Source organism: Hydractinia symbiolongicarpus, chromosome 10, assembly GCF_029227915.1.
Source record: "Hydractinia symbiolongicarpus strain clone_291-10 chromosome 10, HSymV2.1, whole genome shotgun sequence".
Lineage (NCBI taxonomy): Eukaryota > Metazoa > Cnidaria > Hydrozoa > Anthoathecata > Hydractiniidae > Hydractinia > Hydractinia symbiolongicarpus.
The window spans coordinates 12,968,651-12,994,394 of NC_079884.1; the positions used below are offsets into that span (position 1 = coordinate 12,968,651).

At 32.6% G+C, this 25,744-nt stretch overlaps 2 protein-coding genes across 3 annotated transcripts; one reads left to right on the forward strand and one right to left on the reverse strand.

The window, feature by feature from the left end:
• Window positions 1–77: 77 nt before the first annotated feature.
• On the forward strand, window positions 78–14,872 carry LOC130613246 (protein sax-3-like). Of its 2 annotated transcripts, XM_057434584.1 has the most exons (19): window positions 78–328; window positions 2,479–2,772; window positions 3,429–3,722; window positions 4,055–4,336; window positions 4,421–4,711; window positions 4,853–5,116; window positions 5,427–5,708; window positions 5,981–6,283; window positions 6,528–6,800; window positions 6,988–7,284; window positions 8,554–8,835; window positions 9,038–9,322; window positions 9,715–9,813; window positions 10,446–10,622; window positions 11,547–11,729; window positions 12,334–12,366; window positions 12,602–12,641; window positions 12,729–12,941; window positions 13,754–14,872. In XM_057434584.1, the coding sequence occupies exons 1-19, from the start codon at window positions 262–264 to the stop codon at window positions 14,028–14,030; spliced, it is 4,236 nt and encodes a 1,411-aa protein (XP_057290567.1). In that variant the 5' UTR covers window positions 78–261; the 3' UTR covers window positions 14,031–14,872. The 2 variants fall into 2 exon arrangements, with proteins under 2 accessions (XP_057290567.1, XP_057290568.1); XM_057434585.1 differs by lacking the exon at window positions 4,853–5,116.
• A 1,164-nt stretch (window positions 14,873–16,036) lies between these two features.
• LOC130613250 (tetraspanin-9-like) lies at window positions 16,037–19,815 on the reverse strand. The gene is made up of 6 exons (XM_057434590.1): window positions 19,658–19,815; window positions 18,068–18,256; window positions 17,876–17,950; window positions 17,406–17,693; window positions 16,877–16,960; window positions 16,037–16,575 (listed from the first exon to the last, which is right to left on the reverse strand). The coding sequence occupies exons 1-6, from the start codon at window positions 19,718–19,720 to the stop codon at window positions 16,510–16,512; spliced, it is 765 nt and encodes a 254-aa protein (XP_057290573.1). The 5' UTR covers window positions 19,721–19,815; the 3' UTR covers window positions 16,037–16,509.
• Between the last annotated feature and the right edge of the window lie 5,929 nt (window positions 19,816–25,744).

Below are 25,744 nucleotides of genomic sequence, written 5' to 3' on the forward strand. Positions count from 1 at the left end.
AAAGTGATGTTGTAAGTTTTATTTTCAATTTCACTGGTCGCATACATTTATCCCGCACGTTTGTTTATTCGATTAGAAATGGTAGCCTTTAAATGAGCAATCGCATCCATTGGCAAAAGCAAAGTCTGTGGCTGAACATGCTTTTATATCGTAGTGAGGTGCTAGCTATAGTAAACACGTAAATATTCTGCGGTGTTTTGCTGTCTGAAAATGGATTTTTGGTGGTTTAGCTGATCAAGATGTTACAGATGATTTGTAGAAATGGAAAGGAGATTGATTATTATCAAAATTCTCGTCTTTATCGTGGTACCAACTTTTCAGATCATTAGTAAGTTGCTCTGTAAAGGCGGTCGAGGATGTAGACAAATAATCAACTTGAACTTACTTTAAAAGCTTTAGAAATGTTTTATCCTTTTGTAAAATTCAAGTGATTAAGGCTCTCTGTAAGTCTGCATATCTTTACGAGAGTATCATGCAGATAATTTTCTTATTTATTAGGGGTGAATTCTATACTTATTTTTGCACAAAATGCTGTTTAGAGTGATTTTTGATTTATATCTATTGTTATAGCACACACAGTTAGACCACTATCAAAAATATGTTAACAGCAGAGTCTGCAAACAGCGCCAGTTGACATGGTTTGCAGACCCTTTTCGCCTCCCTGTAAACTGTGTGTAGCTGCAGGAGTACCCTAAAGGAATTAATATTTATGGGAATTAATTTTTGCGAGTTTTTGTCAATTTTGCGAAAATTTTTCCAGGTTTTTTTCGACTTACTAACTTGGGTTTTTATTACTAAAAGTGAGTCAGTTGATGGAGGACGCGGACATAACATATTTTTGATGCCTTAAAAAAACTATGCAAACTTTATTTTAAATAATACAAACTTTATAAGAAGTTTATAATTTTGATGATTCGAATAAGTTCGTATTAAAATTAGAATATTGGGAAAGATTTAATAAATGGATACGCAGACGATCCCTTACCTAGCATATTTTCACTATCATAAATAAGACAATAATAATCTGTCTTGTTTTGCACTGGTATTAAAACTACTTCAGTGATAGATAATCTCACTACGTAGCTACAATTTAGGCACTTTTTTGTTATACATTGCATAAAATTTTTTTTGGATTTTGTGCATTTGATTAAGACCTGAAAACTGCAAGCTCAATTCAGTTTTAGGGGGTTTGTGGCTGTGTGCGAGTGTGATCGCACACGCTATAATGACAAGACTGAAGGAGAAATGATAAGCTTCTCCATTGTAAACAAATTATATGAAGAATTAAAAATCCCAAACATTAACATTATAGGAATAATTTTGAGCATGCACATAGCCTACTCTTTATTGACATAAATGATTTTAATTTGTATTATGATAACATCAAATATTATGTGTTATGCTTGACATATGCTTACAATGTTAGGTGTGCTGTGCTGTAATAGACAAGGCACTCAATCATGAAATTAAATGAGTATGAAAGACATAGTCAGTGTAGGAGCAAGGTTGCATAATATATATAGAAGGATCTGGGTCCGTGAAAAAGTTAATTACTTTAATTGCTGTGATTGGATTGGTTAATTTCGATCCTCTAATTATCTCTTCAAATAATAAATAGCCAAAGGTGATTATGATCATTGCCCATCGATGACAGCCGTAGCTGTCGAAGCATAGCCTAGAATAAACTTGCTTGTTCATGACATGAAAAATTTTTGTTTATCGCATTTATATGTCATGAACTTCTAAGTATATACATGCTCAATATAATTATTTTATATTAAATTTGTGTTATTGTTTTGAAATAAATTTAAATGAATCACCATTGATCGAGGCATGGCTAAATTTAAAAGTGAAAACCCATTTTAATAAAAACGTCATCAATCGATTCGATCAATGTTGATCGATTCAACCATATTCGTTTGAGTGGAAACCCGCTTATATTCTGTAGATAATAAATAAGGTTTTGAAGATGCTTTAACAAGATGAGAATGGCTTGTCAGAAACAAAAACATTATGTAAATATTTTCCACCTGGCTTTTTTCAAGTAGATCATGTGAATGTACACATGCAATTCGCTGTCTGGCATTTTTCAGGTCATAAGTCATGATAGCCATCCGCAGATAGGTTACAGTATGCACAAGAAAAGAGAATAATACACAACATGTTTTAGACATTAAAGTGACAATATAAAATATGATAAACTTTTTTGCTTTTTCTCACTTTAATGATAGCAAATTTAAAAATCTTTTTCTAAATTATAAAAATGAAAGGTATGCTGAAGATTAATCTAAAGCACAAGCAAGTAAAAAAATCAGCATACTTAAAATGTGGTTTGTGGCAGCGTGCATCTGCGATTGTATGCCCTAAAACGAGAAAACTGAAACCATGTGGCATGTATGTGTTAGTGCTGAGCAAGTTCTTTATTTGTATATGTAAACTGCAGGCTATTAGAATTATATGGAGTGTTATTATCTTTAGCATTCAAATCAGAGCCACAAGATGATGTTGTTAAAACTGGTGACCAACTTCGTTTGCCCTGCCATGCTGTAACTACTACATTAAATGGAAATCTGATTACGACTTGGAGTAAAGATGGCAGCTGGATAACTGACTATCAAAACAAACATTTTAAGTTAGAAGCAGATGGAAGTTTATTTTTTCTTTCTTTTCTACCATCCGACGAAGGGGTGTACCAATGCTCAGCTGTTGTGTTGGTGCAAGGTGTAAACACAGAGCAAAAACAGAGCAGGACTGCAAGAATAAAACTTGCTTGTAAGTTTACCACTTCATTTGTATGTTGGGAAATACTTTTTGTATGGGGGACAGTTTTAAGATGTTATGGCAAAAAACAAAACTTCATATGACACATGTTCTCCACCACCTTGTATTTAGTAATATGATGCTAAAACTTGTGATTACTAAGAAAAACTCTCCTGAGAATTTAAATTCCTTATAAAATTTTATACTATCATCTTGACTTCTTTTATGCAACTCAAAAATAACCATGCTGTAGGAGGGACCACAAAGACAGCTCTAGATTGTTTAAAGCTTTCATTTGATCTACAGAAAATCTGCCTGAGTAGACATTGGCCTCATAAAGGGAAATATAACTGATCAGATCCTTTAAACATTCTTCATTTGCAAAACAGGACCCTTCTTGGGTACATTTTAACTTCTTTTCTGAACCAAGTTTTTCCTCACCATTATGTTGCTCTAAAAAGTATTTTTGATACTTCAAAACAACTGAAATATTAAAAGTGTGTTAACTTTTCAGACTGGGATAAAACATTTATGGAGTATTTAAATAAACAAAGCTGTCCTCCCCTGAAATAATAAAATATAAAATGTTTATGAAAACCGAGGCCAAAATACTTATAACTTTTGCTAAACTTTTACAAGATGTGTAATTTGATTGTGTTTCTTTACAGTCATTGGTTCTAAATTCCTTCATTCCACTAAAGCTGTTGCCGCTAAGATTGGAAGCACAGTTTATTTGCAATGTATGTCGCCAGAGAGTCTTCCTGTTCCTTTGTTGTTCTGGCAAAAAGAAGACAAGAATATATCTGGTTATGCCAGCCAAGTTGTCAACTTTCGAATATCTAGCACATTGACTTTATCTAATATTTCTTTTGATGATATTGGCTTATACAAATGTCTTGCATACAACCCCATGTTAACTAGTATTGTCATTGAGAGTAAGGATATTGTTGTCACAATAAAAGGTACAGTATTATTATGTGTATTGGTAAAATTCTAATGTTTTATGTGCCATTCCTAGCCAATTACTTTTGGGCCACTTTCATGTGTGGTTCTTATTAATTATTTTAGGAAAGAAAATTTGTTGACACAAACAATTATTTGATTTTAAATAGTTTCTTCTTAGTTTTGTTTGTCTGCAATCATTAATTTTTTTTTCACAAATCAATTGTTGTAACAATTGCAAGAAAACACTGAATATTTCCAAATAATTAGTGAAAAATATTCACCAATATGAAAAATTACCTCTGTGAACTTAATATCTGCATGTCTGATATTGTGCTTATTTGTGTTATAGCTGATCAACTTGCTCCATATTTTTACGTAAAGCCCAAATTAGTTGTAGCAACACGCTTTCTACCAACACAGATCAATTGTAGAATATTGGGCTCTCCATTACCTGAAATATCATGGTTTAAAAACAACATAAAACTGAAAAATGGCACTCTGCATCGTATTCTAACAAATGGATCATTATTTATTCCAAGTGTAAGAAGAAATGATTCAGGCAGGTACAAATGTTCTGGAAGCAACAAGCATGGTACCATTCTTTCACCCTCTGTGCCTTTAATAGTTGCATGTAAGTGTACATATTCAATGTTCAATGTTATTAAAAAAATGTCATCAATGCGCTAAATTTTGTTAATGCTGCTTTTTTATTTAGATATTGATTATGACTTTATTGTGAATCCAACTAATGCGGTTGTGATATCAGGAAATGCATTTACTCTGAATTGTTTTCCTCCAGCTAGCTACCCAGCTAATCCTGACATTATTTGGTTTTTTAACTACAAGAAAATAGAAATAAACAATAATAGAAATAAGTTATATGTAAATGGGAGTCTTGTTACTTTGGGAACAAGCATAAAGGATCAGGGGAAATACCACTGTGAGGCTGTTAACAAATTGACGAATGAAGTCCGAACATCTCGAAAAGCTTTTATTAATATTTTAGGTAAGTTCGTGATTACATTTTCTAATTAAACAACATTACATAAATATTGTAAACATTTTAAAGTCATCCATGTTAAGAAGTATTTCAATTTTTATATTGGGTACTGCTTGAGTTAAAGATTGATTTTTTCTTTTGACATAGTTCCACCTAAGATGCACATTCACAAATCAAACATCTCTATCCTATCTGGCAATATATTGCATATAAAATGTAACGCAACTGGAATTCCTCAACCAAACATCACAATACACAAATATGATGCATGTACAAACAAGACAATAACACTTTCTTATAATGGCAGCCTAGTTGTGTATTTAGTAAAAAAATCAATGAAGGGTATATATACATGTAAAGCCAAAAATGCTGCAGGTTGTCTAGAAAAAAATATTTTTGTTGATGTGCTGTGTAAGTCTATATTATTTTGAGTGTTGCTGCACAAATAAAACCTTTTTAATCATTTTTAATTGTATGTAATTGCTCCGTAAGAATAATTAAGCAAATACCACAAAGCTGATCAGAAAATATGAAATCCTGTTAAAGTCGATCGTGGCAGGACTTTAACCTGCCCAATCGGTTATTTCTTTGATTCAGATTCTGACTTGTGATAAAAAGCAATACATACATCAGTTAATAATAGTGACAAAGAATTTGGTTTATTAAACTTCTTTGAAATGCATGTATACATGTAAGCATTTGTATAACACTCTTTATTTAGCTGGTCCTGAGATTGTAACAACACCAACAAATTTTACAGTAAAATCTGGTATGGAAACAATCATCATGTGCAGATTTAATGGCAATCCTATGCCAAGCACCCATTGGAACTTTGTAGGTTTTGATGGTTATGAAAGTAATATTAGCCAGTCAGAAAACTTTAAATTTGTTTTTAATGGATTGCAAATTAAAAAAGTTAAAAAGCAAAATGAAGGTTGGTATACATGTATTGGAAGAAACCAAGTTGGTATGATAAATAAAAGAGCATTTCTCCATGTTTTGGGTAAACATGTCTTATTATTATGTTATTATGGTCTGTATTGGTGTGCGCCTAATATCCTATTGACAAGTACTATGTTAACACAAAAATGCTAGCGCTGAAATATCTATAGTAAACTTGCTAAAGATTTTAATCACTGAATGATACCACCAGATTTACTTCATCTTTAATTATTTAATTATTTTTTATAGTGTTCTATCACCTCTTCTCCTTTCATAAATATGGTAAAAGTATTGTGCAAAGATTAACTTAAAAATGTAAATTTTTTTTTTTAGTGCCTCCTGAAAATTATGTTTTTAACACCGTGGTTACAGCTAACAACACAGAGAATGCCTTATTCACATGTAATTCTGTTGGTGATCCATTTGTCAGTATCTATTGGTTGAGAGCTAACCAAGTGATTTATAACAGTGGAAAATTTCAAACAATTTTAACAAGCAAAAAAGTTCGAAATTTGTATCACACAACAAGTCAAATGACGATTCAGAAAGTTTCTTTATATGATGCTGGGATGTATATGTGTGTATCACAAAATAATGTTGGGAATATGTCCAGTACAATTAGTCTCACAGTGCAAGGTAAGTACTATAAATGACTGACACGAAACACAAAATTGCCAACGTAAAGCAGGCGAATGACATGTCATCTTGGTAATTTTTTGCCAATGTGAAATAAATCGAATTGGATAGGCTACTTTTTTATAAACTGATTCCCAGTTATTTTTTTAACACTGGAAAAACTGTTTTTACAATGCTATAGCTAATATCTCTGGCTAACGAATCCCTGTTCTAATACTGTTCTATTGTTATTATATTGTTTTAGTGCCACCAAGTATAAAATCATTCACTCTTCCTGGTTTCTTAATGCTTGGTCAAACTTTAACAATTCTTTGCCAAGGGTTTGGAATACCAACACCTGTTGTTATCTTAAAACAAAATGGTACCATCATCTACTCTGAACATCATCCACAAAAACATAATATTACTCTGAAGCTAACTGTTCATAAACTATCTTCAATACATAGTGGAAATTATTCTTGTAGTATGAGAAACCAACTTGGTTCAGTAGAGCAACAAAAATATGTGGTTATTAAAGGTATGTATGGTATACAAGAGATATATATTTCATACAAGAGATACACTTTTATTATAAACATTTTTTTGTAGCTAGTATAACGTATAAATTATGTAAGTTTTAAGCTGCTTCCTTGGAATGTTTATTCAGTTTAAAAAATATATTTGAAAGTTTAGTGCTGGTATTAACTGCCAGTCAATTTTTTTAGTGCTGCCACATGCACCCACATTGAGTTTTCTGGATGTTATTTCTCTGTCGTCTATAAAAGTATCTTGGCAGCCAAATTTTGATGGCTATTCTCCTATTCACTTGTATAATCTACAAATTAAAGAAAGTAAACATGGAGCATGGTTTGATGTGGATGGAAACATCTCTTCACAAAAAAAAGTATTTATTGTCCATCAATTGAAGCCATACACCCTTTATTATACCCGACTACGGGCAAAGAATGCTGTTGGATTTAGCAATTTCAGTTTGGTACATCAAGCGAGGACACTACAAGGAGGTTTGGTCATGTTAAACAAAATATAAAATTGAATTTTAAATGAAGTAAACAAAATGTGTTGTTCACACTTTCTTAGACCTTTGTTACTGACACTTGATGTGTGCCATTATTTGTACGACTTGTCAAGGCACTTCTTGATGTATTAAAGTGATGAAAAATGAAAATATTGAATACACTTATACAATTTTTATAAGTTTAAATTTTATGAAAGTGATAGGATAAAGTTTGACCATTTTTTCAAGTCAGAATAATAGTTTTACAGTTTTAAAACGAGAAGTAAGTAACTAGTAAGGGTCATCACATGGTTAAGGCAAAAGATTTTATTAATATTTTTGTGTTTTTTGTGCAACATTATACTAAGAGTTCATCTATACTAAGAGTGTTTTCAATCGGAATGCTAAGTATAATAAAGCTTACCTCCTGTGAAAAAAGCAAGTTTAGCTAAATTGATTTATAATGTCGTAAGAACACACAATTTCATATTTTTTTTGTGAATTTAATATTTATTAATATGGAATTTACCTCTTATTTTTAACTCTTATACTACACTTCCATGGTAAATTTTTTATCCTTAAAATACAGATGTGACGTCATGAACTAGCTCTTTTCAAAATTTATGCCTGATCTCCAGGCAGCATAAGTTGCACTTTTTCTGATGCTGGAAGAAAGGATTGTATATAGTTGTATAAGGAAGACTGACATTTTTATAAATTTTTTATGGCTTATTGCGCAGCACCATATTGTACAAACACACACAAATGAATAAGAACATCTCTACAACTGAGCTTGGAGAAATTTCATTCCAAAGGATAGAATTCTTTATCCTAAAGCCACAAAAAATACACAAACTAAAGGTCCACAAGTCTTACCATTGTGTAAAAAACATCATGAATGTTGTCTACTTTCGTTCTGTGAATTCTGAAAAACTGAAGCAGAATTGAGAAACAATTATAAAGCTGTTGACTAAGTATTCAGCTTCTGATAAAAATATTTTATCAACTTGGTCCGCAGTATTTATGCAGGCTATACTCCTCTTTCTATCTCCTTTTATCTTATTTATTCTATGAAAATGAGTAAATTTAAGCAAACTTAATTTTTCACAGGAGAAAAGCTTTAAATTGGATAAAAAATATGTGAAGCATAGATAAGCGATCACTGACTAGTACATAGTCAGTGATCGCTAATGATCCATTAGTTGTTAACATTTTAGATATATCTTGCAATAAAATATAGTAGATTTAAAATTTGTATTACCTCATGTTCTTCTAGCCCCGTCACAACCACTGAATATCACTGTCATGTATAAAAATGCAACATCAATTAGGCTGACATGGTTTCCTCCTGCTCGTTGTAACGGTATAATTTTGTGGTATCAAATCATGACTACTACTGCTACTCTCAATGTGAGTGGAAACCACATGGATGGTATCGTCAACAACTTGACACCATACACAGAGTATGTCTTCAAAATAAGAGGTGTGACAGGCTCAGTTGATGCATGGCTTTATGGAAATTTTTCATCAATTGGTCCCATGAAAACAGATGAAGCTTGTACGTTTTTCAAAGAAATAAATATTTTAAATTAGTTTGTAATAACTGTACAACTGTACAACCTGTAATTTCTTTTCTAACTGTGTATTACCTGTACCAATATGTCAAAACTGTATGTTTCACGAAATTAGACATGTGGTTGATCAATTTCTCACCTTTGGATTACCTATCCTGTTTTAGCTTCTTTCTCTGTTTTTTCTAGTACCTGTTGCTATCCTTAGCCCACCACAAGCTAAAGATATCACAACGAACAGCTTCAAAATAATATTTTCTTCTCCTCCACAAAAAGAAATGAATGGATTATTATTAGGTTACAAAATCAGTCTTTTCGCTGGTGATCGAAAAACATCCTTCACGACGAATTTAACTAGTTATTTCTTCAACCTGTTGAAACCATACACGACATATAAAGTTGGTGTTGCAGCTTTCAACAGTATTGGTGTTGGTCCGTCTTCACCTTTAATTGTTGTCATGACAAAGACAGATTGTAAGTTGATTGGTCTGTAAAAGCAGTAAATTGTTTGTACTTTTCGGGAAACATCCTAAGAGGAACGTGGAACAGGGGTCATGGATTTTTGTGAAATATCTGATGTTGACGATATCTGCTTGAAAAATTTTGTACGTTTGGCTTTGATTGAGATTTATCATAGCCACAAAATTTTTATTGTAGTACAAAAACATGTACAGTCATTTATGTTAACCCGGAAAAGAAACACTGTAGCAATGGTGTCAGTGAAAAAGAAATTAAAATAATAATAATAATAATAATAATAATAATAATAATAATAATAATAATAATAATAATAATAATAATAATAATAATAATAATAATAATAATAATAATAATAATAATAATCATTTATTTTTAAATATTCTTAGTACCTGGAAAAGTAAGAAATATTGTTGTGACTCCGATCAACGAATCGTTTATTAACTTGTCGTGGAATGAACCGATTATAAAAAATGGTGTGATTACAGGTATGGACTAATATGTTTATAATATCAGTAATTGTATGGGGAAGTAGTAGGTGATTGCTAATTTTTTAGTACAAAATTTAATTTTTACAAAAACTTAAATTGGTTAGCCACGCTGTTCTAACAACCCCGAAAGGAGTCAAAATTCAGCCTCGCTTCAAACACCACTTCTTTATATAAAAAGTTTTACTTATTTTTTATGACAGGGTTGTCCAACCTTAAAACTTCTTGATTTTCCTCCTAAAGAAGCATTATTTGAAACTTTTTCATTCAGTCTCTTCCATTGTGTAAATTATTCAAAGCTTTGTTAAAACTTTTCCAGTTTAAAATATGTGTTAAAATATAAACTTTCCTAATGCAAGAGAAGTATTTTCTTCTCACGTGAGTGGTTTAATGATATTCTAAAATTTTCCTCTTTTTTAGGTAAAAATTTATTCCACTTTTCTTAACATAATATCACGATTTCTTGAAAAAATGGTTGAAAATTTTTAAAACTTCTCAATTTTCTTTAGTATCGACTTTAAAAAGAATGGCAACCATGCTCGATTTAACGACACTCATACTAAGACTTGTAATCTGATATGTTGTATTGAATAAAAGATTGTGGATTCATTCTCAGTATTTCTTTTTTGCAGGTTATAAAATTTTTCTCAACAATACAATAACTCAAGAACTAATCATACTTGCTTCAACAAAAACAAACATGTTGATTGGTAACTTGTCATACAATGTCACTTACGCTGTTTACGTCAGTGCGACCACGTCAGCTGGTATTGGAAGTCAACAGGATAATGTGGTAACATTCAGAACAGGTACTAGTCATGATTTGTTTGTTGTTTGTTTTGTTTGTTGATTTGTTTTTTTTCTAATTTCTAAACAAAGGGGATCTTTGTGTGTTTCTCACTAAAGCTGTTATGACATTTCCAGTCATTAAAGTTATGTAATCCTCCACACTGAAGAGGGAATTAACCTTAAACTAAACCACTGAACGCAAGTTCAATGGCCTGAAAGATCAGGGTTGACTTTACACCTTTGTGATCATTATGGCGGTATCTGAAGTTTTAAAAATGTCCGTTAATTTCGGAGTGGGATTTATCCCTTCACTCATGGAAAAAGCTCTTAGAAAGACAAAAAATCAAGGAAAACATCTGAAATTTTATTATTTGTAAAGCTGATTTTTTGTTTAGATTTAGGTTTTAGTCGACGAGTTAGGAAAACTTGGAATTTCTTTGGAATTTGTGTTTTTGTGAAACTAAATTAATTCTGAGAGAAGGCCCGAATTTCCTGGAATGCTCCTAGGAGCTGAGTTTTTTGCTTGTTGATGCCCCTTGATTTAGAATTTGTTTGTTACCTGACTAAAAGTAGATCAACTCTCCGACACTTTCCCAGAAGTAGTACTGTTAAACACGTTTTTCTGGAGAAAGATTTCCATACCATTCCAACAAAAGAAATCTGCAACTTCATTGGTTGCTCTGTTAATTATTCCTTTTTTTTAATTATTCCTTTTTTTAATTATTCCTTTTTTTTAATTATTCTTTTGTTGTGATAGCAATTTAATTGACCAAAAATTTGAAAATAATATAAATAAATCTTAGAAAATAATAGAAAATTAATCCGATCCCACTTCCAATTTTGTTTCACAGAAATTTTTTTTTTAACGTTTCACCGATAAAAATTTGGAATTTTGGAGTACACCCTATAACAGATGTTTTAAGTGTATTTTTTTTTTTATTCAGGATTAGCACCAACATTGATAACAACAGTCACAGTGCCACTTGCATCCACTTCAAGTTGGTTAGAACGAGAATACATGATCGTTATTATCGCCATTTCTGCTTTCGCTTTCTTTGTTCTTATGATTTTATTCGCTGTAATGGTTTCAAAATGTTCATGCGAAAAGAAAGAAAAGGACAATAAAGGTACTTTTACTAGAAATTGCTTCCCACCTCCTCCTCCTCCCTACCCCTGATTTCTGAAAAAAATGCAGAAAAATCACAACAATATAAGCTGCCATTTTAAACCTTGGAGGAAAGAATACGGACAGATAAAACAGAAGTGAACATTTGCAAAAAATAAAGCCCGTGTGAAAGAAACTAAGTATTACAGCCCGTAAACTGTAGTTCGGAATTTAGTTGCCCCAAAATTATATTTTCTTAGATTTTTGCAGATTATTTGTATTCATCTCCTTCTTTACTATCACTTCAATAAAGTAGGCAAATGGTAAAAGAGTTAAATTAAGTGAGTGCTACATAAAATCTTCTCAAGAAAATATCTCTGTACGAAGTCTGTACGAAGTCATAAACAATCAGAATTCCAATTGACGTTTAAAATAAGTTTTCAAATTTTTATGTTTGTTTTCTTATGTTTTTTCCTGTACTAAAACTTTTATTTAGTGAAGTACTAAAAACCTGTACTAACAGATTTTGTTGTGAACACATTAATGCTTAAAACTATGAATAGTGTCGCTTTTCGAGGTAAAGAAAAAGCAGAATATTAATTTTGTGTTTCTTTTTTTTCTTTTAGCTGAATTAAGCAGTGGTTGGGAACTAAACCCATGTAAGTAAATTGTGACAAAATGTTTTCTTTTCTAAATCTTACTTCTGTTCATATATTTATTTTTTGATTTTCTTGGGTATTTTCTTCTTTTTTTTTTTGGGGGGGGGGGGGGTTCGGTGGGGGTGGAAGTGGAAGTGGAAGTGGGGGTGGAAGTACGTGTAAGGAAGGTAAGAAGTGTGTGCAACATTTTTTTATTATAAAGATTAGTAGTCGGGAATTATAAATATGCTTTTAGATTACGATAACGATGGATCGATGCAAAAAAGAGGTCCGAGGTCAGTTTTTTAACATAACGCTTTCGCAAATTTCTCAATCTTGCGCATATTTATTTATTTATCATTATGTTGCTAATTTGCATGTAGTAATTCGACACCGCCCACAATTCAATATCGTGATTTCCGTGATGATTTTATATGGGACGAAGATAGTTTTGGACATTCAAGTATTGAGCCTGATTATGCGGTTGCTATAACACCAGTTATAAATTATGCAAGCGTTGAACCGTATCAAGGTCAGAGGGTTGAACTGTCGCCATTGGTTAAATTAAAAGGTGTGCCAAAGAAGCGCAAACTTAGGTACGTCTTTTTTCATTGAAGTTTAATGAGTATCTAATTGATCAAAAAAATCGAAGATTTCGCAAAATTGACGAAAAGTAAGGAAAAATAACCAAGATTTGATTCGATTGGAAAACATTTCAAAATTTAAAATTGTTACTTTTTACTTTCGGCCTATATGTTGTTACAATCCTTTGGTGTAATTTTTTGTTGTTGTTATTCTAATGTAATTAGGTGTACCAAGCATGCATTTGTACAATTTCAAACCGCCTTAAGCTACTTCAGTGGACTGAATCCACGGTGTATTGTAATAACACTGTTTTAATGAGTTTTTATCACGCCAGACGAAATTGAATTTACTTGGGTGGCATTTGACTTCTATCAAGTTGATTAAAGCAAATTTTAAACCGGTGTGAGCTTTTTGTGTAATCACTCCTGCCGGATTGAAAAGCTATTTTCCATCAATTTTATACTTGAAAATCACGAACACAAAAGATTCACCTCTTTATTAGCTACCCCTGACCAAAAATTTACCCTGAATTGAAAGATCGTGTAAATAGTCGCACTTTTCACTTCGGTGTCTGAATGTCACTATCGGTGTCTGAATGTCACTATCGGTCTCGTGTAACCGACACATTGTTTATACTGTTGTCAGAAAATTTAAACGTGTCATATAGTAAACATCGTTAAATCGTATGGAGTAACAATTGTTTTATGCAGATTTCTTAAGCTTTATCTTAATATTTGATAACAAATTGAAGTCAGTTTAAATCCGCGCTGTTTTTTGTTTACTTCCTACTATCTGCGTCCTGTATACAGAATAATAATTTCAGCTATGCTACGCCTGTACATGACCATCCTTTAAACGATAAAGCCCTTGTTCCACCAGCGCTTTGCTACAGCAATCCTGTCACTGAATCAGATTATCAAGGCTCTGGTGGTGACTTTCCGCGGCCGCCATCTTTATCCAACCTCGATCTAATTGATGCGCTCATTGAGAGCGAGTTGGGCGTTGATTCTAAAAAGACCGAGAACGTCGACTACCCAGACGATTTATTTGAACGGCTTGGTGAATTTGAATCAATCGATTTAAATAACTGTATTTTATAATTTTTAACCTCTAAAGACTTCTAAATGTTTGCTAGTGCCCAGGGTTTTTACCTTTTTGGTATGAGAGATGACGTCGTTTTACTCGCCTTCTCTCATATTAAAAAGACAAAACCCTGGGACGAAGGTGCATTCGTAACTTGTTGGACAATACGTTAGTTGCCAGTGCGCCATCTTGTCTTGTGAGTCCTAGAGTAGAAAAACTAAAAGTATGTACGAATTAATATTTTTTTGTAAGAGGAAGTCCTAGCATAAGAACTTGTATAAGTTTGTATATAAGCCAAGGTGTGTTTAGGTTTTTACTGCAATTCTTTTATTACTATCTTTTAATGCTTTGCAACAAATTTATATATAAGCTTTAGTTAATTTATATTAGAAGGTTTTCTAAAGAAATAAGAGTACAAGGAGAACCTTTTATTGTTGTACAACATCGTTAACAGGCCACTTTGCTTTTACGGATATACTTTTATCGTGTCATACTGTGTAACGTGTTGTGTTTGCAGCTTTTTAAATGCTTCAAATTCAACTTCACGCTATGTCTAGACCTTTTCCTTGTAACTGTGTACGTAAGAAGCTATTTATGGAAAACAACTTATAAATTAGGGAGGGCGATGGGTGATCCTGAGAACTTTGAATCAGGTAAAAAAAACTTGCAGACTTCTCGTAATATATCAGACATGGTAAATACGCTGCGATCAAGCATTGTTGTGGACTGGTAACTAGGTTAAATATAAACATAATTTTTTTAGGAATTTGTACATTTGTAGCTTTTTTATATGAAGGATTTTTAATTTATATAAGAATTGTATTATGTGTATTTTGAATATATTATCCATAATAAACAATTTTTCCGTGGTTTCTTTTGCCCCTAATTGTGCGTAAAAAAAGAAGGGCACCCTTTCCCCGTCCAATAAAGGGCTATTTGGTGACATTTCTTCATTTTTAACTAGCTTTAGAACAGTAAAAAAAATTATGTTCCACAATATTAGCCTTTTTCCAGGTCCGTTGAGGGGGGGAAGCATTAGTTTTAGTTTTTCCTTGCCTTTTCCAAGCGGGAAATTTTCAAACTTGAGTTTTGAAAACCTTTTGGACAAAAAAGTGACGAAATATTTTTCTGTACAAAGTTTCGTTGCTACAATCATGTTCATAAATGTTTGTAAAATGTTGGCCATTATTACCCGGAAGCCAGGGACACCTCTAATTTGGCAGGTGTGTTGACGTCACCAAGAATTATCACGGTTGAGGTATCAAATCTGAACAAATAACCTTAGTCCTAAGTCCGCTGTAATCATTGACAAGTTCAAAATGCGTGGACATGATTTGAAACGCTGTAAATCATTGCTTGTGGGTATGAACCTCGAAATTAAGCGCTTATTCCAAAAATTTTGTAGTTGTAGTGGATAGCCCCGTGGATAAATCCTGCTATAAAATAGACAGACAAAATTCAAGTATTATTAATATAGAGAAGAAGTCGTTACTGCTTAGGAAAATCTACATAAATTCACCCATCGTACGTATGTCTCATTTTCCATTTCATGCATTAATTTATTTTTCGTGTCTTCGTTACACGACTCTTTTCTCGTGCACAAGCAGAATGCGGGTATTATAAATAACTAGTCGTTAGCCCGTGGAAAAATCCACGGGGTCGCCCGTCCTTTAAATTAACCCGTTGCAACAAAGTGGACAGAAATATATCGCATTTGGTATTGATGCGCATTTTAAAAATTTCGTGTTTCCGTTACGGGATACGGCTTTCGCGGACACACAGACAAACAGACGACGGCTATTATTAAAGAGACTAGTCGTTAACCCGTGGAGAAATGCACGGGGTCGTCCGTCCTTTATATATCGCATTTCGTGTTTTCGTAACAGGATGCGTCTTTTGCGGACAGACGGAATACGGCTATTATTAAAGAGAAGAGATACAGACTAGCCGTTAACCTGCTGAAAATTCGAAAGGAATTTGCCTGTCGTTTCTCGCGCACAAACAGACAGACAGAAAACACGTGTTATAGAGACTAAAAAATACATATACTAAGTGCATATACACAAAAAAGATTACAAATTTACAAATGACAAATTATCAAAAAAATCTAGATATACAACTGTCCTACTGCTGAAAATAAACATATCATAGGCTGTGATAAATATCCAAGCAGCAACCAATCCGGATACCTGACCTCCACTTTTACCAGGAAACTGGACTACATAAGTTAATATGGGTTATAATTTAGAACAGTTCTACCAACCACACGCCAAGTTACATTGGAACTCGTTAACTCAACCAGAGGATACGCAATAAAGCTGTACAAAATTCAACATTTCTTTACTTTCATTGTAATAACATTTTTTCCCAATCGGACACCAATCAATAAGTAAGTTAAATTTTTTACATTAAATTTAATGAAAGTAATAAATTTCGTTCGCACACATTTGACGCGAATTATTAGTTTGTAACATTTTACGAGAATTTTTTAGAATTTTACGCGATTTGAGAATCTCGTCGTAACGCACAGTATAAAACCATCGTGAACACCATACCGACAATCTGAAAAAAAAGGTGAGAGCGTGACAATATGATAAGCAAGGGGTCAGGCATCTGCAAATTCAAATAAAGGACGTCTACCGCAGAAGAAACATCTGATGTAAGAAGTAACTTTAGGCCATTTCCTATCTAAGTGCGCACACGCTTACAAAAATCTTTTTGCACGTAATGGAAACGGGTCTTTACAATTCGGCTCTACTTAAGCAATAAACTTCAACCTCATCCGTAACATAACATAACAGCAGGGGCTAGAAGACCCGGGGGACGAGTGTGAGGAAACTTTACACGCCATAAGAGATATTACCTGAAAGATTGCGAACACCACACCAGTTATACCAACATATAACAAGTTTTCCTCAATAAAATCTTCGATAGATTTATAGCAACCCTGTTGTAAGAAATAAAAGCAAATTTCGCGTTACAAAAACTCTTTGCTCACCTTATAGTAAACTTAAGTAAAATTTCCGTAGAGCAGCAGTTTGCTATCAGTTATATTCTCGTTTGAATTTTGTCTTTTTAATATTAATAAGTCCCTGGGTACGAAGGTGCTATGAAGAATAAACTCTAGTGTAATTTGAGAGTTCGACTCTCGCTACTATGCAAAATATCCAAACAGACGCCATCTATTGCGCTATGTACTACAGCACAAATTTTTTAACTTTATTGCCAAATGCTGCCCTACAAAAGTCAACTTGATCAATAAAATACTTTGAAAATTCTCGCGTAATTAACAAACAGTGAAAAACTCCTTGTATAGTCCTATTATTCTATTAAAAATAAAAAATAATTTTTTGAACATCCAAAACGTTCAAATTTGTATCAAATAAACTCACTTTTGTGTTGTATCGAGTGATGTAAGATACGGCGTTCGTATAAGGTAAGGTCCCACACGCAGAAGAGTAGCCGGCATTACTTCTATCATCGATGCAACATGACGATTGCACTTCCGCTACTAAGTTGCCATCTTTATTTTTAGCTTGTGTTTTCCAATCCGTGATGTTGTTTACACCGCAACAGTCAAAATGTCTTTGAATGGAATTCATAGCACTGAAAATACCACTTTCTTTGTAGAATCGGCTAGGAATCCGTTCTTCAAGCTGTTTACGTAGCTCATCTTTTACCTGAAAACAGGCATGTTTGTTTGTTTTAGTATATAGTATAGATTCTGAAAAAGGTAAAAAATGTAAACAAATGGATTACGAGTAACATTTGAGTTTTTATAACCGATCTTAAGAAAACTAAAAAAAAATCCTTTTAAAGAGCTTGGTTTACAGACACATCGTTAACAAGTATTACGTCATACCTCTCCACGCATGACGTAAGCAGCTATACCAGTCCCAATCTCCATGATGAAGATAATCAGCAAGAAGACGAAGAACTGAAATTTAAAAATTACACGTAAAAACAAACTAGTTGTATACAAGGGAAAAACGAACAAATAAACACTAAAACAAACAAACAAACAAGGGAAACAAACAAGGGAAAAACTACTTACAATAAGCAGCATACATTTGCTTTCTGTTATCGCACCGCAGCACCCAAGAAAAGCAAATACGATAATAATAGCACCAGCTGCGATCACTACGTTTGCAACTGAAATGTAGTCATACTTTGAAACCCCCTCCCAGTCATCTCTCTCAATATTCAACCAAACTCCAACAGCGATTAATGCGCAACCAGATAACTAAAATAAATAAAAAATGTAAGAAACATACATATTTTACAGAAGGGAATACGAAAAAACAACAGTTTATATTCGCAAGTGTTCCCTGTTTTCAAATTATTCAAGACAGTAATTTTATATTTATTTCAAACTTGATCTTGGCCACTAATATGAAACAAAAAGACCAGTGCACGAAGTTACGCTTGTTTGTAAATATATAAACCTTATTACTCATAACAATGTAATCAATCTCGAATGAATGTAATCCAGGTCCTAATGTTCTTATATGGACACAACAGAAAGTTCAACGACCATTAACACAATAACATCTTCTTAGTTAGCTATTTCCGTGTAGTTAGTGCGTCATTATAACCACTGATGGAAAGGAAAAGTGATATCCAAACTGTTTATAACAAACTTAGTTCCAGATCACTTTAAATTATGAGTCAACTATTAAAGCCTCCCAAGCAGACTCTATATTATAACCCTTTGTTGCTACCAATCTCTTTTTTCTAGTAGGACTTTCTCGCCTATTTTATACTGACGACGAGACAAAAGACAGAGGCTTAGGAACAAGGTTAATTGGATATGGGAAGATGGGTTTTGCACAGGCTCTTCGAAAACCACGTGATTGATCTCGTTACCAGGAGTGATAAAATTAAAAATGGGAAGCAAAACTGTAATTGTGTAAGGTAACTAGGGGCAACAGTACTAGTACAAATAGGTATCTATGAGGTGTTTAAATAAATGTTGTTTAGGCGGATGGTGTTTAGAATCATCAATAAAACATTTTCTTAATTATATGGGCAAGGTGTTCATGTCTAGTTTAACATCTGCTAGGCTATACGAATAGTGTGTAGATTTTATTGTTGATAAGACAAAGTATTATTCAAATCTTCCATAAGGTTCCTAAAACTATAAAATTTTCAAAATGTTGCAAGAATTTTTATGTAGGAACCAGTAAATTTGTTGGGCCTGAAATGTTACTAGTCTTTTCTAAGTGACAAAAAAGAACTAGACAAAAAATTATTGATAAAAAAGCAGGTTGTCAAAACAATATTTTTACACAACGATATGAATTGAAGGCTTTTTTAGCATCCCATCGATTTTTAATAAATAAAAACGGTTTCTAAATGAAAGGGGCCACAAAATGGTACCAACAATAAGTGGGCGCCAAAAAAAAAATATTTTTGATCTCATACCATCTAAAATGGCCTCAAATTAACCGTTTTAAGTTACAGAAATGTCACAGGAAATTTTCAATGTCTGCAAATAACTACTTATTTTTTCAAATCTAAGCAAAAAGAAAGGGGCATGTGACCCCCACCCCCTTTCCCCCGGCGCCTCCTCCCTGGTAAAAAAATAAAAAAAGAAGATCACAAAATAAAATAGCATAAAAAGAAAAACATAAAAGAAACTTACAAAGAAAAGTAGGTTGAACACAAACAAGAGCCATTTTACACATTTCACTCCACCTTGAACCATTTTTTATTTTTATTTGAACCTGAAAGAATAAAACATAAATATAACAAAATTATGTGACTAATGTCACTAACCTTAAATTTGTTAGACAAGAAAAAGGAAAGATTTGTTACAAGAAAGAAAAATTTTAGATTATTTCACCGCCAAGAAGAAGAAATTTATTACCAGTCACCATATACTATATGTTTCTTTGTGAAAAGCAATTTAAAATGGCGTCGAGGAATATAACAGTTTAACAAAAAAATAGTTGTATGCTGTAACCGAAACGAAAAAATATAAACTTAAAAATATTAAAACAACATGTGAAGAGAAAAAAAAAGATATCGAATAAAGATTATATCTAATAACAGGTGTTAATTAATAGAAATATTAAGAATAAATAAACACAGATAAATGTTATATCCACATCTTCATATAACATATACTCATTTCTACAATTGCTAACTTTAAATATTCTTATCCCACACACAAAATTCTTTTATAATGAATGCTATAACGAAACATTTTGTAAATAAAGCCGTTTAAGTAATTTATGACTCATTAATTCATTAGTTTAATTTTCATGAATAATTATTAATTATGCAATTTTTTTTGCTTCATAAGCTATACTGGTCATGCAATTTTACTGAAAGAATGTTATGTGTAACGCGACAAAATTAGAAACTGTTTTAACTTCGAATTTCATTTCTATAACAAAGTTAAATAATTAATCAACGTCGTACCTTTTCGCTATATAAAACGAACACAAGATGTGTTCCATGTAATCAATTCGATCACCCTCGTTTCCAGGGCACTTTTCTTCTTAACAAAATGAATAGCGCTGCTTCGTAATAACGGCTCTGGGGATAAATACGTTCTTGGCAATAAACAGCAACCTCGTCCCAAGGGCTCTTTTACGCCTATGTTGGTCTGACCATCCCGTCGGACAATCGTAGGCGTAAGAAAAGTCCGGGAACAAGGTTGAATTAAAAGCTGTGTAGCTATATCCTTATGTTCTTTGTTTTGGTATGATGAAAAAACGCGTACGCAAAAATGCTGCAGGGCCTGGATCGAGGTTGGTCAAATTTTTTATGTGATTTGATTGTATATCGACAAAAAAACAAGAATGAAGAAATTGGGAAACCATCCAGAAAAAAATTAGAAATAAATAGCCAACCAAACTAAGAATCATAATTTTTTTTTCTTTTTGTGTCACCAATAAGTTATCTTTCAAAAAATTTCCTTGTAGAACTAACCTCTAGGCTTTTTAGGGTTATCACACTGAGAAGTTACTTCCCAATGTAAAATAAAAAAGCCCTGGGTACAAGAAAAGTTCAAATAAATTGAAGCAAATTTACATTAATTTTTACTTATCTTGAACTTTTCTTTGTCGTTACCTAAAATTTAAACATCAGATGAAAGACTGACTGCTAACATCAATAACAAATTCATTAGCCAACCTCGTTCCTAGCGTATTTTACCTTTTTGCATACAGAAGAAGTTTTCTTGGAGATCTGAGAACAATAGTCAAACATTTCAACAATTTTAAACAGATTTAAAATTTTTAAAAGGTATTTCCAGGATCAGCTCTGGAAAAAAAACTACATTGTATGTGATAGCTATAGCCAAATAAATTATTGAGTTAATTGAAGGTTTACAAAGTTAAAGATGAGTTCTATGAAAACAGGTTTCCCTCAACTTTTTGAAATAATTACCAATTTTCAACTAATTAAAAACATTCATGAATAGGTTTCATCTTGTAACAATATATTCCGATTGTTACTTCTGGAAATTCGCACACAGATGTTACAAATTCTCAGAATCGTGATTTTTTTTTAAAAAAAGATATAAAATTTAAGTAAAAATACAAACTCTCTCCAGTCCATTATCAAATTTCCTTTTCTTAAGCAAACAAAACTCTCTCTCTCCTTGGTAAAAATTCATCCTGGTCTAGAGGTAAAAAAAACTCGATTCAAGGATCTTTTGACACAAAATTATACAATAACACATTTTTACTTGCCACTAGGTTTTAATTACGATAACAATCTCGATCCTAAGCCAGCTTCTTCGCCTTCTGATATATGACCGGCACAAAAGTAATAGCTATCCCGAATATCCAAATGCAAACGAAAAAAAGCTCTAGAATCAAGATTTTATGGTAACAAAAAATGTAATAAAAAAGTCTCACAATATAAATTAAATTTTGCTTTAACATTACAATAACTCATAACATCAAAAACATCTCAATCGATGTAAATATTTAAATAAAAAATTACAAAGAAACACTTGGTGTTAAAAACCCAAGAGAAATTACAATAAAGGACAAAATAAAAATAGAATAAATAACTTTTCTCACTGCGAATAAAACACTCAATTCATTGAATTAGTTTAAGCTTAGAAACTATCCTCAGGAAGGAAAATATCGGCTCTGATTCTTCTTACGTCATCTAACTCAAAAAATACGACAAAAAAATGAAAGCGCCTCTTAGAATGACATGTCGGTTTCAAGGAGTTTCCTCTCGTTCTTTGTAACCTCGTTCCCATTGCATTTTTTCCTTGTTTGAAAAACGTTTTGAGATATCAATTGACCTCTAAGTACCCGAAGAGATTACAGGTTTCTGTATAATACTTTCTGGAAGTCACTTTCTAGAAACAAAACAAATAAACAAATAAACAAATCAAATTGTGTACTTAGTTCTCTCTTAGTACTCTCGTTCTTTGTAACCTCGTTCCCATTGCATTTTTTCCTTGTTTGAAAAACGTTTTGAGATATCAATTGACCTCTAAGTACCCGAAGAGATTACAGGTTTCTGTATAATACTTTCTGGAAGTCACTTTCTAGAAACAAAACAAATAAACAAATAAACAAATCAAATTGTGTACTTAGTAACAATGAAGCTTATGATTATGACAAACAGATTTCATCCAGCTCTTGTACTCTCCTCCGTCTTGCTTCACAAGATCGTTGTGCAATATGAGAACAAAGTGAAATTCTTCTTATTCCACGAAATTACTTCAAATTAGTATGCGTGTGTGAAAATTAGTATTGTCATGACACGGTTTACTTCCTTAATGTGATTAAGGCAGGCTGCAGGGCCAATCTCGTCCCCAGGGATTCTTTTTCCCTTTCTAATATTGTAAATGTTTTTAAAAAACAAAGAAGCTGGGGTTTTTAATGAACTCATTCTCAAAATTAAGATAAAATATTTCCTGATTCGCGCTATTTTAATGCTTTTTGCAAATCAGATGCATTCAATCGCTTAAGGTAAATTTTTTAAGTTGATTTAGGCATTCGTGTTAATTTTCTTCACGCTAATTTCGTGATTCGCTAATTTTAAGCCTGTTAATTTCCTACAATAATGTATGACTTACACTATTTAACTATTACACTATTAAACAAAGGAAAAAACTCCCTTCACGAAAACGAAATTTACGATTTGAAAAAACGCTGACTAGAACATTCTAAGGCTAAAACTTTTTAGTACTCATTTTCTGTAATACACGAATGATGTAGGGAAATTTCCCGCGCATGACATGTGGGATGGGCGAAATATTATGTTACATAATTACAAAATATCGATTTAAGTGTATTTTCCGGTGTAAGTCAGTTTCGATTATCCATACTTTAAAAACAATGTAACCATTGTCATCTTATTAGCAAACAGCACGCCATACTTTCAATTTTTTGTTAAAACTGCAATTTTTTATTTCTCAAAAATGTGGTAAAAAATTACAAAACAACTTTTATCGGGCATTCAGGCAATAGCTCTACTGGCAGGACAGATAAAAAGAGTTCAACTTGTATTAGTTGCGTAAAATTCTCGCATTGCAGAAGTTTACACATAAATGTCCGCGAAGCTCTGGAAAGGTTAGAAAAAAGCTCATTAAAATAGGATTTAATTAAAGAGCCTAAGTCGTAAGTCCTTTGTGAACATTTACAAAGTGAATTGTGGAAAGGTTAGGAAAAGGCTCATCAAAATGGATCTAACTTTGTAGCCTAAGTCTTAAGTCCTTTATGAACATTGATAGGTGAATATAACAAAGTCACAAATATAAATAGCGTTGATAATTGCGTGCTGATCAGAATCCTTATTGGTTCATAGGAATTGAAAAAGTTAACCCTGAAATACATGAATTAAATAAATATGTAAATAAAGGACATGAAAATAAAATAAATATACCGACTTTCAAGTTTTACTTTCTCCATCTGATATCACTTCCTAATTTTGCAAATGAAAAAATAAACAAACAAAGGAAAGGACTTCTCATAAGTTTACGTGTCATGCTTGTAGCATTTCTCAGAAAATGTAGACATTATGTCACGTGATGTATCCGCTGATTTGGTTATAAATTAATTATTACGTACTACTCAGTTTGGATTTCATATTTCCTCGATTACCTGTACCTCGACTACCAATACCTTTGGTAATATAGATACATTTAACGGATACTTTTATTAGCGAACACGTCCAATTAAGGAACAAATTCCTTTGCAGCGGAAAATCCATGTTAAAACCTCATACAAAACTTTTTAAATATCGGACAGTCAATTAGCGGACACACTAACTAACAGAAAATTTAATTGCACGAAATGAACTTTCCCAATAAAATTTAATTTCTTTCTAATTAGTGGACAGGATAAAAAAAAAAAAGAGACGTTCATTTCAACCAAATTTTTTCGTATTGTTTAAATTGAGTTCTCGCCCAACGACCTTCTTCTTCCACCAATTGTCATCTGTGGTCCTTGAAGCGTGTATGTAACAGGAAAATACAGTTTATACTCTGCCCCTCTGTTCACACGTTTTCCAGTGAAATTTCAACGTGCTGTAGGATTGGGGAGTTTTAAGAACTTACAAACTGTTTTGAAGAAGTTAAGTGGTATATATCCAACTACTTTTCATTCACGAGATCATAGCGAATTAAAAGATACATTCCTTTTCCTAACCCAGGCCAGGGCAAACCAGCCCAACATTTCATCCAAAATTGTGTTTGATGATGTTGGATGAAGTTTGATCGCTGTCAAAGATCAAAGAAAATCTCTGATTGAAATGCGTCATTTTTTATGTTGGAATGGTTTGGTGGTATGTGATGTCCAACATCTACAAACTCTGTGAATTTCGAACGTTAAAACGTTTAAAAAAAACGTTCAAAAAGTTTTATATTCGTCAATGGAATGTTTACAATGCGAATGCGTCACTAAAAAATATCATCATTTGCAATAATGGGTATTCTAAACATTTCCCTGAACCCGAGTAGTCTTCGATTCTTAATTCATTTAGGATGTTATTCTGAATCAAGAAGCTTATTCAGTAACACAACAAGCACTAGAGACCTCTTGTCATCCGCCATTTTGTTTTAAAAGAATGAATGAACGAGCAAACTTTCAAACTTTCAAATGTTGGATGAAAGAAGTGCCCACAAACCTATAATCTTACTTCATCCAACATGAAGTTTTTCATCCAACATTTCATCCAACATGGGAGAAGCGTGTTGGACGAAATGATAGTCCATTAGTAGTAGGACATTCCTTCGTATGACAAACAACATTTAAAAAAGAATAAAAAGTGACATCTTGAGAAGTTACGTCACAAAAAATGACGATTCTTTGTATTTACATGGAGTTTTCGTGTCGGATTATGCAAAGTGCACATGCACCAGAATTTATTATGCGTGCGCAAAAGCTTTGTACGCATGTGCAATAATTCCATTTCCGGTAAATTGTGTTTACACGAATATTTTGAGAGTAAAATGTATGCTCATTTTGCTCGTTTTGACCAAAAAAAAGGCCAAAATGGATATCATTTCGCCTGAAATTATGGAAACATTTATAAGGACTATACAAGAGACTGAAGTAAAATTTTCATTTTGTCCCACAAAATAAATTTCATGTACTGGCTGCCTTATTTATCTTCGGGAAATTCGTTCGGCACTTCGTTTTAATATAACACTTTAGAAATCACGCTATGTCTTTGCCAACAGTTGATTTAAATCTCAAGTGTGAAATCTTTGATACATCTCTCCTCATCAATTGTGGAATGTCATTTTCGA